At 45.7% G+C, this 16,936-nt stretch overlaps 1 protein-coding gene across 3 annotated transcripts in view; it reads right to left on the minus strand.

Moving 5' to 3' along the window:
* The window catches only part of STK16 (serine/threonine kinase 16), a 250,437-nt gene that overhangs the window by 80,243 nt on the left and 153,258 nt on the right, over window positions 1-16,936 (minus strand). For all 3 annotated transcript variants that reach the window (XM_069616907.1, XM_069616905.1, XM_069616906.1), the window contains exon 4: window positions 5,253-5,386. In XM_069616907.1, the coding sequence (XP_069473008.1) occupies window positions 5,253-5,386 (134 nt within the window). The remainder of the gene's footprint in view (window positions 1-5,252; window positions 5,387-16,936) is intronic.

Consider the following 16,936-nt stretch of genomic DNA (forward strand, 5'->3'; position numbering starts at 1 on the left):
CACATTGTATGATGTGGGCGAGACGCAAGAGCCTTGGGGGACTCCGCAAGGGACAGGTGCAGGTTCAGCTGAAGCTAGAGGGGAAAAAACCCTCATAGTTCTGTTTGCTAGAAAGGAACTGATCCAAGACGATGCTGAGTCCGAAAAGTGTGCAGCGATTTTGAGGTGGTGGCAAAGAATTTTATGATCAACCAGGTCGAATGCTGCTGACGAGTCGAGCAAGAGGAGTGCCAACTTGACCTTATCTTCTAAGTCGTCGATTTGGGTTCTTTAGTCAAAGGCATCTCTGCAACTTGCGACCGACCACGCTGGTGGAAAGAAACAATCTGAGGGACCTCGACGCGTGGAAGGACCATGGGTACAGTTCACGTCACACTAGGGATAGTATTACTAACACGCCCTGTCAACGTCAGTTTTCAACTTCGAAAACAAATCTGCGACTACCACTAGATGTCGGACTATGCAAAGCATGTGATCTAAGCAGATTCACAAGCCTCAGAAATATATGTGGTAATGCTCCTCCAAACCAATGTAGCAACTCCTCAGTACAACCGGAAGGTGGTTTATTTATTTTGTCATTTGCATACCACACAAAACACAGAAGCATCTGGGTGCTTTTAGCTTAAGAAAGTTGGTTACATTGGTTGCTTACAATGTTAACAGGTTACAGTCATAGCGTGAATAGCTCGCAAAGGTGAAGGCTTACAGAGCTAGCGCTCATTGGTTACAGGACACTTGCGTAGACGAACTTCACCACATGGTGCGGGGTACTACATCAAAGAACAAGTTACTTACCAACTGTAGCGTTCTTTCGATTGGATGTTCCTCCCACGTATTCCTCATCTTAGATATATCCTTACCTTCAGCTTTGCTGCTTTGGAAATGTTTTCTCTCCACCAGAGGGCGCTCCACTCGAGGCGGCGGCGTCAATGTCCCTCTGCGGCATCCGTCGAGCACCGACATCATCCGCTGTATAAATGCCTCGAGCGCGCCCGTTGGCTTCAGTTCTGTTTTTTCGTGTATTAAAGCTCATGGATTGTAGTTAAAAGTGTGCCTCTTTTGACCCAAGCCTTAAAAGAATTTAGAGGGTAAAGCACACAAACTGTACTGCGGGGTAGGCTGGGAGGGTCGATGAGGAATATGTGGGAGGGACATCCAATCGGAAGAACGCTACAGTTGGTAAGTAACTTGTTCTTCGAATGGATTGTGTCCTCCCACGTATTCCTCATCTTAGATAGACTCCCAAAGCAGTTTTGTATTGGAGGTGGGAGTACAGACATTCTTTAGTCATGTACAGAATTAAGTATTGATTTAGCAAATAGACCTCCTTGGAGGTAGTAAAGTCCAGAGCATAATGTTTTATGAAAGTGTGCATGGATGACCATGTGGCAGCTGCACAAATATCTTGTACAGGGACACCCCTTTGAAGTGCTGTTGAAGTTGCCATGCCCCTAGTTGAATGAGCTCTCAACCCATCGGGGGGATCTTTCCCAGCCAATCTATAACACTCAATTATAGCTAAGATTATCCATCTGGATAATGTTTGCTTGGTTACAGCTAGTCCTAATTTACGGCCAGTGTATCCTACAAACAGTTGGTCACACTGATGTATTTTTGCCAATCTTGAAATATAAAAGCTAAGAGCCCTTCTAGGATCTAATCCATGTAGTCATTCCTATTCCTTACTTGTGTGAGGAGGAGGGTTGAAAGTAGGTAGTATTTTTGTGACAGCTGAAAATCTGAGATGATTTTTGACAAAAAAGAAGGTTTGACCCCAAGGACAACTTTATCTTTATAAAAGATGGTGTGAGGAGGACCACTAGAAAGTGCCTGCAACTCACTTACCCTGCGGGCTGATGTCAATGCAATTAGAAGTATTGTTTTCAGAGTAAGAAGCCTTAATGGACAAGAATGTAAAGTCTCAAATGGAACACATGTGAGGAACTTTAGTACCAAGTTTAAATCCCACACAGGAACTTGAAAGGGTATTGGAGGAAACACATTATTTAGACCTTTTAAAAATTGGGTTATTAAAAAGGTATCTTAAAGTAAGATTCCTCCTCTGACGAGCGCTTGAAAATAGATAGCGCTGCTAAGTATCCTTTTATCGTACTAACCTGGAGCCCCAGATTAGCCAAATGTAACAGAAAAGATAATACTGTAGGAATATTACATTGAAAAGGGTCCACATTCTTATCCCTGCACCAGTTACTGAACTTGTTCCAACGACACTAGTTGCTAGCCTTCTGGCCGAAAGCAAAATCTCCATAACGTCATCCGGAAGGTCCCAATCTTTGTATCTCAACCTCTCAGAAGCCATGTGTGAAGGTCGAGTATGTTGACCTCTGGAGGGAGAACGTGACCTCCCTCTTGCGAGAGAAGATCTTTTTGGAAGACGTATTGGAGGGCAGATGGACATGTCCAGAAGGTCTGGGTACCAAGTTCTTCTGGCCCAATCTGGGGCAATTAGGATCATGGTTTTCCTGAACTTTCTCAACCTCCTGATTACCTGAGGGATCACAGGGACTGGAGGGAAAGCGTACAGAAGAGGAAACTCCGACTTCACTACTAATGGGTCTCCTAGAGCTCCTCTCGGGGGAAATTCCCTCGAGCAGTACATTCCGCACTGCCTGTTGACAATGGTCGCAAACAGATCCACTTGTGGGGTTTATGTTATTAGTGTTTTAGCGACAGAGGTAGGTTTTTGCGACTCAACCGGGACAGACTTTATAATTTGGACATTCTGACAGTTTAATTTGTTTTCTTAGAGGCAGGGAAACTCCTCTTAGTTTTAAGGACCGAGAGGTATTTCTCAGTCTTACTCATGACACCTCACACCACCTACAGAAAAAGATGCATACCAACACTGATTAGGACATAAGCGACCATCATATAACATGCCTTGTGAAAGGTTCTACTAGCGCAGCATTTCTGAATTTTCCACGTCATGAAAGAGGGAGGACAATTGTGCTAAAAAGTTTATCTGCACCCAGAAAGGAATGGAAAATAAAGGACATTAAGGGGGTGCAGTACTGTGAAGTGGTTTATACGTGGTGTGAGCAGGGTCTGGTTGGGTGGGAGACAAAATGGCATTGGGTGGGAGGTAACCTCCCAATGTCCACATTTCCAATACTATCCAAAGTAATCAAAACATTCTTTGAATTGAGATGTTAAAAGTAATCATTTTTTTGCAAACTAAGCAAGTAAATGGGAGTAGCATTACACTGCTTCGAAGTGCCAAGGACGAGTATGCTCGTCCTTTTTGCACAGACTTGCATAATAGTCTGGCAGTTAAGGGGTTAAGACATTGGTTTCGGTCTTCACCAGAGATGGTCTGTGAATAACCGTTCCCTTTGTAATGCCTCATAGTTGTGTCATGTTAAAGGCTTCAATGACACTTGCAAGATTGTCTCTTTCACTCTCACGTTACTTGCATATAAAAGAACAAAACAAGGCGGCAGACCCTGCCCATCAAGTTGCAAAGAGTCTGATCAGGTAAGCAGTAACTAACTGCCACTCCGATGTGTTTTTCTTTATGTATGAAGAGATTTCACTTACTCTGGCACACTGTGTAACCACAGGGAGAGCCGCACACAGTTTTTTTATTAGCCGCCTTGATTAGCAGGCCGCTGCAATTGTACTTTCACCTCACCGTTGCACCAGTATCACAGTGTGCTTAGAATGACCTCAACTCTGGCCTCGCTCAAATTAGCCAGTCACTAACAATCCCACCACATAACGATATCCTGCCAATGCGAGCTTCCACTCACTTTCTCACTTATTTCAGCATTGCACGCCCACGTTAAACAACCTGCTTTAGGCTTGTGTAAGCAGCCGCTGCATAACTTCATTAATCACATTCTGCCCTGTCCTTATTTTCAGGAATATCCTACCGACGCACAACACGGACAGCCACTTGGCATATTGGTGCGGCGAATTAAAGTCCTGATTGGTATTGACCAGCATCTTCCCAGGTTTATTCTAGTTCACACGGCACACTCCCAATCGCCCTCCTCCCCCCAACCCCCAATCAATAGCTTTTCCACAGCACAGTTAGCAAGTTAGCAACTTATCAGCTGCGCATACATAAGTGTGACCTTTATCTTATCCCTGCCTCATTCTCCGATGAGATTCAGGCTGATCCCCGTCACCAGCAGACGAGTTAATCATGTGAACGGGCCGCTAGATACCGCTGCCACTATGGCCTTACTATGTCTTCCCTGGGGTCACTTACCAACAGCCTCACGCATCCATTATGCTCCACAACTACTAGCATTCAACACCATTGTACTTAACTGATCATGACACTGGCCTGCTGGGCATATAGGCCTCACCCACCACTACACACATGGGCACGGCACAACCTGCTCTGGCTAACCTGCAACCCATCTAGGGTCCTAATGTACTTACCTCCTCATCCCTTTCAGAGGCTCTTCAATAATTCCGGACTGTGGATTAATCACGTGATTAACTATGGAGGCACCTCCCCGGCACGTGACAAGACTTACCTGCAAAGCTAAATAAAACTTTTTTGGTAAACTCATACCTCCTTATACAGCGTAGACCATCAGTGTGCACCCATCCCAGGGGGGGGTTCCAATGTAACACAATAACGGTCGCTTCTCCTCCATCCCACTTCCCTCCCCACTCTCTCTCCGTATGCCCCTTCTTACATTGTCTTTATGTTTGATCACCTTTTCCTACTACCCATGTAACTGGCTCATACAACTTACTCACCACTACCAAAACAATTGTTTCAATTGTATGTATCACACGAAATTGCCAACTCTTATGGAGCAACAAACTATTGGGTGATGCATTCAATGTTGATTGTATTCATGGTCAATAATTAGCCTTGAAAATGACCTCTGACGGTCGAAACCTAATACACTTGTTAAACTCCTAAAACCAAGATCTCAGACGCATTATTGGAGAGAATACACTCTCAATCGCATTACAGTACCTGGCGCGAATGTGAAGGGTCTCAAACCCTCATCAAAGAATGGTGACAGGCAAGCAGCGTGTGCTAAGCAGCATCCAGTGATGCAGCCATTTTAAATAATGCATTATGTCATACAAACTACTGGCAGCGGATTGTGCTTTACTGGAAGTCACTGTAGCCATGCAGCCATTAAGCTACATGGGTGGCGCACACACATGGTATTCAGATGTTTGTAGAGGGGAGGCGGGGCAGTGACTCACCACAGGCAAGTTACACGTCTGTGAAGCTAGGACTAGAAGGCACTCCTTACCTGTGTGCATAACCGCGGCTGTGAATGGCTTTCAGTCCATTACAGATACCCTGGAAGATTAGCAGAACCTTTTCCTCAGGTAAGAATCGATTCTTGTCCCTTAAACCTTCCACCAGATTCCACAGCGAACCATTCTGTAAAACAGAAATACCCTTTTTAAGTGACGTGGCGTACCATCAGAAGTCCCAAAATCGCTGGACGTATTAAGCACGGCACACAGAAGGCTTCCCCCTTCCATGGTTTGCACCTAGCTTTTCAATGATGCCACAAAAGAAAAGGGGCCATTCAGGAATAGTGACGAGATGAATTCATTCCGAAATAATGCACAGTAGATTTGGCTTTAAACTAAAAGAAGAGAAAAATCAGAGAAAACTACAATAAATACTGTAAAGAAAATAGTTTTAGTCTTTCATGCTTCAGTACTAAAAAGGTTCACTTTTCTCTCAGTCTCTGAGGCGGGCAACACCAAAGATGGTTTTGATGCACGAGTAGTTCGCTCCGATATGTGCAGTTTCTCTTTAAGCTTTAAAACGTGTGATGGCCGTGGGATCAAAACACAACCCGACGCAAAGGGATATATTCAAAGTGGTTTATTGTAAAAACTAAAGCATTCACTTCGCTGAGGTCACACAGTGGGATACATACATTATCAACTTACCAAGCCTTTCTGAGAACCGTGGTTTACAGACTGTCCCTCTCTCCTCTAAAGGAATTTACCCACATGGCGGAGAAGTCACTGATAGTCCTTGGAGTTTTAAGTGTCGACACACTTCTTGGGATGGTGTAAAGTCTTTTGCCGTACTTGTCAGGATGTCAAGACGACTCTCCTTGCCCTGTAGACTAGTGGACACCATCCCCACCCCTGGTGCACTGTGTTGCCTGTACGTGGGCAGAGTCCTGCAGTTGTGTTGGGTCCTGGGGGGTTCAGGCATATCCCCCACCCCCTTAAGTCAGTCAGGGCCTACCTTGGATTTGCTCCTCCAGCATGCTGATTATTCAGAGGCCCTGAAATCCTGGCCAGCCCACTTTTCCTCTCTCTCTTTCCATCTCCTTGCCCACTGTAAGCTTTCCTCCCTCATTTAATCTTCTTACCTCATGGCTGTGCTCTTCTCCACCCCGCCTTTCCTTCGCTCTCCTCGCTGTCTTACTTCCCTTCTGCTTTTATTACTCCCTCCTCCACCTCGGCTTTCACTATTCCTTAATCTACATTAATTTCACCCTTCTCTGCTTCTTCTCTCACACCGTCCCCTCACCCCCCCACAGGCCTCGGTTTTCCTCGATCGATCCATCCATCCATCTCATTCTCCTCGCTGCAAGACCACGCCCCATGTATTGGCTTCATTGGGCGCAAACAGAATGCATACAGTATGTCAAATGATGTCAAAAGGCTAAATACAGTTTATGTTTTCCAAGATTCCTTTCACACGATGGAAGATATTTAATACAACCTAAATCCCCATGCTATAAATTTGTATAGCATCAACATCCACGCCACAACCCTATGCAATATACTGGAACTGTTGCTATTATTGCCATATTATTCCTGAAAAATAAACAGAAAAAGCTACACTTCTTTAAGTAGAAGGCATTGGCGACAAGAAATGTGTCACCAAAAGGCAGAGGTCAGTGACATCCAAGTACGAGTGAACACGAAAAACAGACAACCGACCCAAGGTAGCTCTCCTCCAAGAGGATTCTATACTGTTAACAGTGGTTAGAAAAAATGAAGATGGCGCCCTTTGGCGAAGCTTATACTAGCCACCTGGTCGGGTTCAAAGTGGACTGAATGAGGTGGCTAGCCTTCAAAAGTTTACATTATATGGATATTACTATTACAATAGCAAATGAAAATTCCCAGCCGACAATGCATAATTATTCTTCCCATGTGAATATATGCACGATCTAGTGCTAGTGAAACATAATAGATCCAGGGCAGCCCTCGCCCACAGAGGCAAAATGAGGCTTTGTCGATCATTGGCTTAGGGGGCAGAGTACCTCGCCACGCCCGCCTAGGTCAGTATAAGCAGAGAGCTACAACAGCCCCTTACATCATGAGGTGTACCGGTTCTCAAAGAACAGTTAGCTGTTACCCATAATGATCACTGATTAAGCAGTGCTTTCAAACTCCGAGAACCTGCACTGCCACCACAAACCCCATTTACACTCTACAGTACCCACCCGGGTCCTGTGGTGAGGCCACAACATTCTTTTACTACCCCACTTCCAGCCACTGTTGGTCTCTACACCCACCAGCCTAGCCATTCACAGTGCCTGGCATGGACCATCCAAATATCTACTCCCAACCAGTCATATCCTACTCTTTTCTAACCCTACCACTATGAAAATTGACTTAGGATAGGAGAATGACTCCCTTCTCCTGAGGGTACTTCTAGTACCAGTCCTTTTATTACATAATCCACAAATAGCCTTTTGAGACTTCTTGGATCAAACTATTGAGTGCCTTAATTGGGTCATTGAGCTCTCTTCTCTATCGATGTTTCTCTTGGGGTTCTCTTATTAGTTCCCCTTTTTTTGGCTGTGGTTCTCAGGGTATCCTTGAAAGTGAACTGAGGTTTGTTGTGTATTATTTGATATGTGGTTCAACTACATATTTTCTCTAAACTCTTTTCCATATCTTGCTTCCTCTTTAAGCTTGCATTGCTTTTGTACAGCATGTCGAGTTACTTTCCCCAGGGTATCCTTCCCTTCCCTTCCCTTCCCTTCCCTTAACTGTTCAGCAGTTCTTTCATTGAAGTTACAACACTTGTACTTCCTTTGTTTCACGTTTAACTCAGTTTTAGACATTTTACTGGGACGAGTTAACTGTATGGTATAATAAACCCTCTTGGGTTCTCACAGTTACCTCTGTTGCGGTAGGTGAACGTCTTCAGGAGCCTTCTTCAGCCGAGTCACTTTTTCATTTCACATAGCACAAACACCTTGTCTTCTTCGGCGTCGCTCTCCTTGCGGTTTCCTGTCTCTTCACAGTGTCCCGGTCCTCCGTTGCGTGGCCATACACCCTGTAGCCTTCTAGTGCCGGTGGTATTGGTGACGTTACCTGACCTACTGTCCACCTCAGATTCCAGTCTGAGGTCCCACCACTACCTTCCCCTGGGCTCTTGCGCCTCCATTCTCTTGTGCTCTGGGTTTGCCGTAACTCTGGTACACCGTAGGTCATATGCGAGTTTGAAACTTGCAGGCTTCTGGATTTTGTGATGAATCAGATGATTCACCCAGGAAACCTGGCCTGGAATCCCTCTCATGTGGCCAGGGAAAGGCAGACGCTTTCTGATCCTGATCCTGGGAGCGGTGTTAGCCGGGAGGATCGCATGCGGGGGGGGGGGGGTTGGGGAGAGGAGACAGGTCAGGAGGAATGGGAGACCCCCTTAAGTAACTTCGCTCAAGACCCCCATCTCTTAATGGCTTATTGTAAAACAGAAGCTAATAAATGTGATGTGTTCCCATTTTCTTTTAGTATTCTTAAATGGTGAGGCTGTGATTATAGAGACGACAGAACAGTTAACCAGAAGTTGGAGAATGTGATAAGTATTGTTAAATGATCTTTTGTTCTTTCTTTTTAAAAGTTTGTAACAAACTAAATAAATATTTTAAAAAAGCTAATAAAAGAAATCACTTTTCTAATAGGGACTTCAAGTTCCAGAATTCCCAGGGTACTGGGGCAAAGAATAGGGCTGCAGAGGCACAGCCCACCGGGATTAATGACCCACACCCGAGGGTGGCTGAGAGGCATAAAATGCCCCCTCAGGTGCAGGCAATTAGATTGAGAACGAGATCCAGGAAGAAGGTGAGGTGGCTAAAGCAGCAGTAGTAACATTAGTGGGCGGAGGAGGTTTACACTCCCCACGAAGCAGCAGGAGAAATCATGGGGGAACCAGGATGCTGGGACCAAAGTGGCAGGAGAAGCTGAGGCCGGTCCTGAGAGAGGCGTGTGGTACGAAGATTTCCGCTGCAGAGGATGCGCAGCGGGAAGCGCACTAGTTTCTCATCCTGCCCAACCAACAGCGTTCAGTGGTGGCAGGCGAGCACCCGAACATTGGGGAAGCCCTGAAGACTAAGACGTGGGAGGCCGGGTCGGAGAAGTTGCTGAGCCGCGCCGGAGAAGAGAACAAGATGGGCTGGGAGCAGAGGAGTAAACGGACGTGCATTCCACCAGTGAGTTCACTTTCTAGCTGTGACCCCGAGCGCTCTGTGGTTACTGGTTGCATGAACCCAGACTAATAATTGAATACCAAGCTGATATTGAATACCGATCTAATGTGAAACCAATTACGGCTTTAAAAAATACCAAGCTGATATAAACAAAATGCAGTTGCCAGACAGAAACCCCAAAGATTCCATCTGAAGGAGGTGATAACTATATAGTGGGTGATAAGAACAACCAACCATCTAAAAGGGGCAGTATATAAAGAAGGGAACCCAAACCATCATTGTCAAAGCCAAACATGGCATACACTAAAGCACTTGACAAACACCATGGGCTGCCTAAGTCAAAGGAAGAGATATGAACATTGTGCGAGTGCTTGCAAGTGCTGTTCTGCTTGACTGTCTGCCTCGCTGATATCTACTGAACGTTTGGACCGCTTCAACCTGCTGAGCTGCTTGATCTGTGACTGCTAATCATACATCTTTGGTATGCTTATTATGGACTATAAAGCCCTTCAAAATGTAACTTCTGGGAAATCCTTAACTAAACAACGTACTATATGGTTTACTTCAAATGGCTTCTCAAGCTCCACCCACATATCCCAGAAGCCCTACATGTACCCGGACATTGCGCGCGTGCACTGTGGGAGCGCTTGCAAGTACTGTTCTGCTGAACAGCTGACAGCTCCTGCTGCCTGTTTTACGCTGCCAACCTCCCTTATATAGCCAAAATCAGCATGGCGCTTTACACCTTGAAATCCATGCCTCTTCATGCTAACAAACTTTTAGGAGACTCACAATCTGCATTACCAACAGCAGTGGAACCAGGAGAACCACGGATTAGCCTCAAACACAAATCATCAAAAGGACAACAATAAAGATTTTCCATAATAACTTACTAGAAATTATTGATTGTATTAAAGACACGGAGGCGAGCATTAGGCTTCTCTTTCTTTTACTCAATTATACAAAGAAAGCTCAGCAGCAAGGTATTTTATGCACTTACATATAACAAAACTCATTCTGAAAGTGTGTTGGTAAAATACATAACACACAACTATCAAAATACATAAAAAGTTCATAACATTGATAGTATAACGGGAGAAAAACTTAAAATCCCATGATGCTCCAAAGGTCATCAGTGTCCGTGGTCACGTGGTACTGTCCCTCCAATGAGTGTACAGGGGCTCCCATAAACAGTCCTGAACAAGAAATAACTTCCTCTTTCAAGGCTGCTCACAGCATGAGATAAGTCATTTCTTGTTCAGAACTGTTTATTCTTTGCAGTATTTGTCTGTGTTTTCCTGATAACGTTTGTTTTCACGATAGAATACTGAACCTCGTTCAACCAGATGAAAGATCTGTTGACACGCATATCAGGTGGACTTGTCTGTAGAAGATGCCAAGAAAAAAATAAAATATTTTAACTCTTGCGTATAACAACCCTAGTTCCCATAAAGGGGTGGGAGAAAAAAGCATCTTATTATTGTTACACAATATATGAGGTTAGACCAACAGATTGAAACAATGCTAGAGTCATTCTTAAGCAGTCCGCAGCATGCTTTTATTCGATGGGTGGGATAATGCTCGCCTCCGTGTCTTTAATAGAATCAAGAATTTCTAGTAAGTTATTATGGAAAATCTTTATTCTATGTCAAGCCCGGAGGCTCACATTATGCTTGTTCAAAGCTTACTTACCACTATCGAAGCAGGTTGTTCTACTGGTTTTACGTAGAATTCCTTAAAGATCGATTCGCCTGCCCAATCAGCCATCCTCATGAAGTCCTCCAGACGGACGCCAATCTGAAAGGCTTTTGAGGCCATGGCTCCTCTGACTGAATGAGCTCCGAACTGGAGTGGATCAATCCCCGCTTGGGTTAACGTCCAGCGCACCCAGCGGGCTACGGTAGGGGTTGAAACTGCCTTATGGGGCTTGCGAATAGCTATGAGAAGTTGACCGCTCGGAGAGGATCTGAGCGGAGCTGTTACTTCTTCATAGGCTTTCAAACAATGAACCACGCATAGCTTGGGTTGTTCTCTAAAAGCCGGGTAAAAGATCACTCTTGAATCACATTTAGTTATTTTCTTATGTGAAAGACGATACCATCAGGGGAAAAAGACCTACCCTCTCGATCTAAAGCTCAAACGTCTGCTACTCTCCTGCAAGAAACCAGACAAAGCAAAGTATTAAGCTTGCCGGAGAGTGCCGTACACGATAACTCTTCGTTAACTGGCCATGAAAGGAAAAGATTGAGCACTTTATTAACGTCCCAAAGTTTGTTGTAACGGGAAGGTGGTGGTACTGTAAAGCGGATACCTTTTAACAATCTGCAAACTAGGTGATGTTCTCCACCTGGGGCCACTTGTATGAAAATGTGGCCTGCGGAAATTGCCGATCGATATACGTTTACTGTTCTGTAAGCAAGGCCTCTTTCTACTAAAGAGGCAAAAAAATTGAGAATGAGGCGCTGAAACTGGATGTAAGCTCCGGTCCTGGCACCATATCCTCCATGTATTCCAGGAATTGGAATACTGTTTGCGGGTAGCAGGGGCCCAGCTTTCTTCAATGAGATGGATTGCCTTGCTGGACATGCCTGGAGTTCTCCATCTTGCCCTGAAATCCTCCAAACTACTAGAGTCAGTGACCCGGAAACTAGCAGGGGGTGAGCCTGACCCCATGGATCTAATAGGAGATCCTGATACCGGGGTAGAAGGATTGGAGAATCCATGGAAAGTTCCAGAATAACTGGATACCAGGTCTGAGAAAGGCCATACTGGGGCTATGAGGACCAGCTCTGCTTTGTCCTGACAGACCTTCGCCAGGGGCTTCGCTATCATGGAGAAGGGGGGAAACGCGTAGAGAATCCCCTGTGTCCAAGGCTGCAGGAATGCATCGCTGAGGCTGCTGGGTCAGGTCTCCAGCTGTAAAACACAGGGAGCTGAGTGTTGAGCCGAGACGCAAAAAGGTCTATGGGCAGCGGACCCCAGTACTGCTGTAAGCGGAGGAATATGTTTTTGTCTAGACTCCAGTTGCTGGAGTCGGAGTAATGGTGGGAGTGCCAATCCACTATTACATTCTTGAGACCTGGAAGGTACTCTACTGTGACTGAAATCTGATGATCCAAGCAGAAATGCCAAAAGTCTTTGGCGAGTTCTGCTAATAGACAAGACCTGGTACCACCCAGATGATTGATGCATTTTACGGCAGATACTTTAGCAGAATGCAACAGCTCACTTTGTCTCTGGCAAAAGAGCGCACTGCGAAAGAACCTGCGAGAAGTTCTAGGCAATTGATGTGCATTTCTAGCTCCTGTGGGGACCAAGTCCCTCCAGTGGCTGCTGTGCCACATCTTTCTCCCCATCCGGAATGACTGGCAGACGATTCTATGATGAAATCTGGAGTGGAGCCGAAGATGGCCCTGCCGTTCCAAGCCTCCATGTGTGAAAGCCACCAATTTGGCTCTGTCCTCGCTTGAAGTGATAGTGTTAATCGTTGAGAATAAGAGATTGCGTCTCAGGTGTTGGCCTTTCAATCTTTGCAATTCCCGGTAATGTAAGGGACCCGGAAATATTGCTTGAATGGACGAGGACAGAAGGCCTATTACGCTTGCTAGCTCCCGCAGCGAGATTAAGTCCCTCTGCAGGAGCCTGCGAATTTCTCTTTTGGTTGAGTATCTTGGCAGCTGGAAGACGAAGCTGCGAATTCTGGGTGTCTACAACGAACCCGAGAAATTCTAGATTCCTGGAAGGACAAAGAACCGACTTCTCCCAGTTGATGAGGAAGCCGAGACTGTGGAGCAAGTTTATAGCTAGCTTGGTTTGTTCTTGCACTAGCTATTGAGATTGAGCCATAAGAATAATGTCGTCCAGATAAATTATCAGGCGGACGCCTTGTTCTCTTAAGTGAGCCACTACAGGTCTCAACAGCTTGGTAAATGCCCAGGGAGCTGAAGAGAGACCGAAGGGTAAACTCGTAAATTCCCAATCTTTGCAATCCCAAGAAAATCTTAGCTAGTCTATGTGGTCCGGATGGATCGCCACCGTGCGGTAAGCGTCTTTGAGATCTAAACGTACAAACCAATTGTTTGGCCTGAGAAGGTCCCTGAGCATGTGGATGCCTTCCATCTTGAAATGGCGATAAACTATGAATTTGTGGAGTGCTTTCAAGTTTATCACAGGCCTTACTTTCTCCTTTCTGCGCACTAGAAAGATTGGGCTGAAAAACCCGCCCGGGGTCGAGCAAAGCCGAATCGCTCGCTTCTGAAATAGACTGTGAATTTCACTGTCTAACACTCTCTGATCTAGTTGACATTATTATTGGGACAGGGGGACTGGACTGAAAAGGTTGTGCGAAGAATTCCAGTCGCAGCCCGCGCTTTGCCTCCCTGACCCAGGAGTCTCCTGACAAAGCTTCCCAAGCTTCTGAAAAGAATATTAGCCTCCCCCCAATGGGCGTGATTGGCGCTGTTATAATTAGACTAACCTGAGGGTTGTTGAGCTCCGTTCCTCGGTCCTCTCCTCTAGTAGCGGCCTCTGCTAAGTCCTCTGGAGGGGGAAAAGGTATGGGCACGATCTTGCCAGGTGTTCTGCTGTTGATAATGAGGTCTTCTGTCGAAGGCATAACGGCGACCTCGCCCTCGACCGGCCCTGGTGAAAACCATAGATGAGAAAACCTTCTTGATAGAGGCCTGGGCCTTATCCAGTGCGGTAAATGTACCTACGAATTTGGACTGGACATCTCCTTCATAAAAGGATCACCAAAGAGTAGCCCTTGCGCAGCGGCGCCAGACTCCGTGTTCGCCAATTCCGCCAGTTTTGAATCAATTTTTAATAGTATGCCCTTCCTGCGCTCGGTAGAAATAGCGCAGCTTGCATTTCCCAGTAGGCAGATGGCTCTTTGAGCCCAACCGGAGAGAATGACCGGATCGATTGAAGTTGAAGAGGTGGAGGCTCCCTCTGCCAGGTCTAATATTTTTGCGAGAGGACCAGCAACGTCCAATAGTTTATCCTGGCAGGACTTCCAAGCTCTGTCTATCCCCTTTCTAGGCTCCTTCACATGTTTTGCCATGAATGTGATCATTTTTTAATCCAATTCTGGTGTCGTAGGCACCTTGTGTGGTATTTCAGGGCGTGGACATTCTGCTCCGAGTCTCGCTCTGATTTCTTTCTGCAGAGGCTTACGTAGTCTGTTAAACATATAATCAGTTGTCCTGACTGATGGTTCCCAGCCTGTGGACCTAGGATGTATCAAATCCTCCGGGTCGAACATCCCCTCAGTAGGATGCTGTTCCCTGGAGTTTCCCTTGGGGATGGAGACTGCCGCACTCCCCGAGGTTGAGCGTTTTGAATCCCAAATCTCGATATCTTCTTCTGAAGAAGTGTGTGATGATTCGTCATCATACATTCTCAGATGTACTTCATCTTCTATGTCCTGTTTGTCTCCCTCCAAGCTTGAGGGTCCAACACCCCCGTTTCCTTCCTCGGGGTAGAGGGTCTTTCAAAGGAAGGGGTTACCTTCCTGGTCATGAAGGCTTGTTTCAGCCTGGACAAGGCGTCAGATAGGGCAGCGGTGGCAGGAATCAACTGGCTCTGGGGAATGGGGGGGGTCAGAGAGCTTTTACTCTTACGAGCCGGACTACTTCCCCTTGGGTAAGGTGTTTTCTTTTCTGGGTCTTTTCCTCTCTTTGGAGAATGCCCTTGCATGCGCTCTTCCATATCTTCCAGGTGCTGCTGTATTGGTAGAATCATACCTGTCACAGCTTTTTGTACACTGTTTTCAACAGCGGATCCTAGGACCTTTTGTAGGCTCCTTTCCATTGCCACTTCATCTATGTAACAGTCCTCCTCTACTTCTGACCATTCCTGATTTGATTGAGGGGAATATTGTGCTGCCATGTTAAAAATCACCTAACCCTTCCTTTTTTTTTTTAATTATTATTTTTTTTTAATATTCTGGGCTTTATCACCTTCTCTCATTGGCCCAGATCGTTATTATGCCACATCTTTTGATATTTAAGTAAATCCTTGTGATTATTGTGGGAGTATCACCTCCAATATTGTCTGGCTAATGGGATGCTGAGCAGACCAAGCTGTGTGCCTTGGAAGCTGCTAGCAATCCCACTTTGCTTCTTTTTTTTTATGGATGCAGTAAATTAAATTGACAGACTCCAGCTCCGGCGCTTGCACTCACACTCGCATCAACCGTTATCTGTCACAACGGAAATGCTTGTGCGAGCGCCGAAGCACAAGAAAAGGACCAGGGAGAGCGGGAGCTCCCCCTGGTGCCGCACCGGCGCGTTGCGCCCAGCTGTAGGTGCGTAGTCCTCCCCGGAGCCCGCGTGTGTAATACCGGGCCGGGGAGGCAGAGAAAAGATAATGCAGCGCCGCGGCGGTCTCAATTGAGGTCGCAATAGCAACACACACAGATCAAGATCTGCTACGAACGAAACGTTTGTTTCATTCCCATTGACACCAACGTCAGCAAGAAGCAGCTGGCGTCGGTGAACAACGATGAAGGAAAACAAAGACAAATACTGTAAGTGTTATACAAGCGAAGTTATACATACACAGTAAATACGGTCATGAAAACAAACGTTATCAGGAAAACAAACAAATACTGCAAAGAATAAACAGTTCTGAACAAGAAATGACATCTCTTGCTGTGAGCAGCAAAAAAAGAGGAAGTTATTTCTTGTTCAGGACTGTTTATGGGAGCACCTGTACACTCGGAGGGACAGTACCACGTGACCACGGACACTGATGACCTTTGGAGCATCATGGGATTTGAAGTTTTTCTCCCGTTATACTATCAATGTTATGAACTTTTTATGTATTTTGATAGTTTTGTGCTATGTATTTTACCAACGCACTTTCAGAACGAGTTTTGTTATATATAAGTGCATAAAATACCTTGCTGCTGAGCTTTCTTTGTATAATTGAGTAAAAGAAAGAAGCATAATGTGAGCTTCCGGTGTTGACAAAGAATCCAAATTATAAAGTGCGGACATAAGGCATTTTTGCCCGCCCTGTGCTAGAGAACTGCAATTGGAAAGCCTTATCGATCATCGCACAAAGACTACCTCCCTTTCTGCAATCAGACAACCGTAAAGAGGAAAACGCCCCTTGGCAAACCCTCTTCTCCATGCATCCAACACCGACCACAGCTTCCGACGTGCTGCCAACTCATCACGTATCTGATGCAGACTTGTTAGCTTGCCCCACTCAAGGAGAATCTTTAGTCAGTCTGGCCCCCGAACCCACATATAAAAATCAACCGCACATGGAGTAAATGCTACCTCCGGCAACGACCAAAGCTGCAATTCATGTAATGGACAACGCAGGCATACCGGCCTTATACTCTCAAGTACTCATAAAATGCTGCGACTAAATCCGGTTTGGAGACTCGCACAAGACTCTTGCATGAACATGAGAAACGCAGGAGCAAACCGTTCTCTCTCAGAAATATCAAATAAAGATGCACCGTAAGAACAAGCCATGGTTATGGTTTGTTATGTTAATTC

The sequence above is a fragment of the Ambystoma mexicanum genome, chromosome 9 (assembly GCF_040938575.1).
Source record: "Ambystoma mexicanum isolate Mex_15411 chromosome 9, UKY_AmexF1_1, whole genome shotgun sequence".
Taxonomy (NCBI): Eukaryota; Metazoa; Chordata; class Amphibia; order Caudata; family Ambystomatidae; genus Ambystoma; species Ambystoma mexicanum.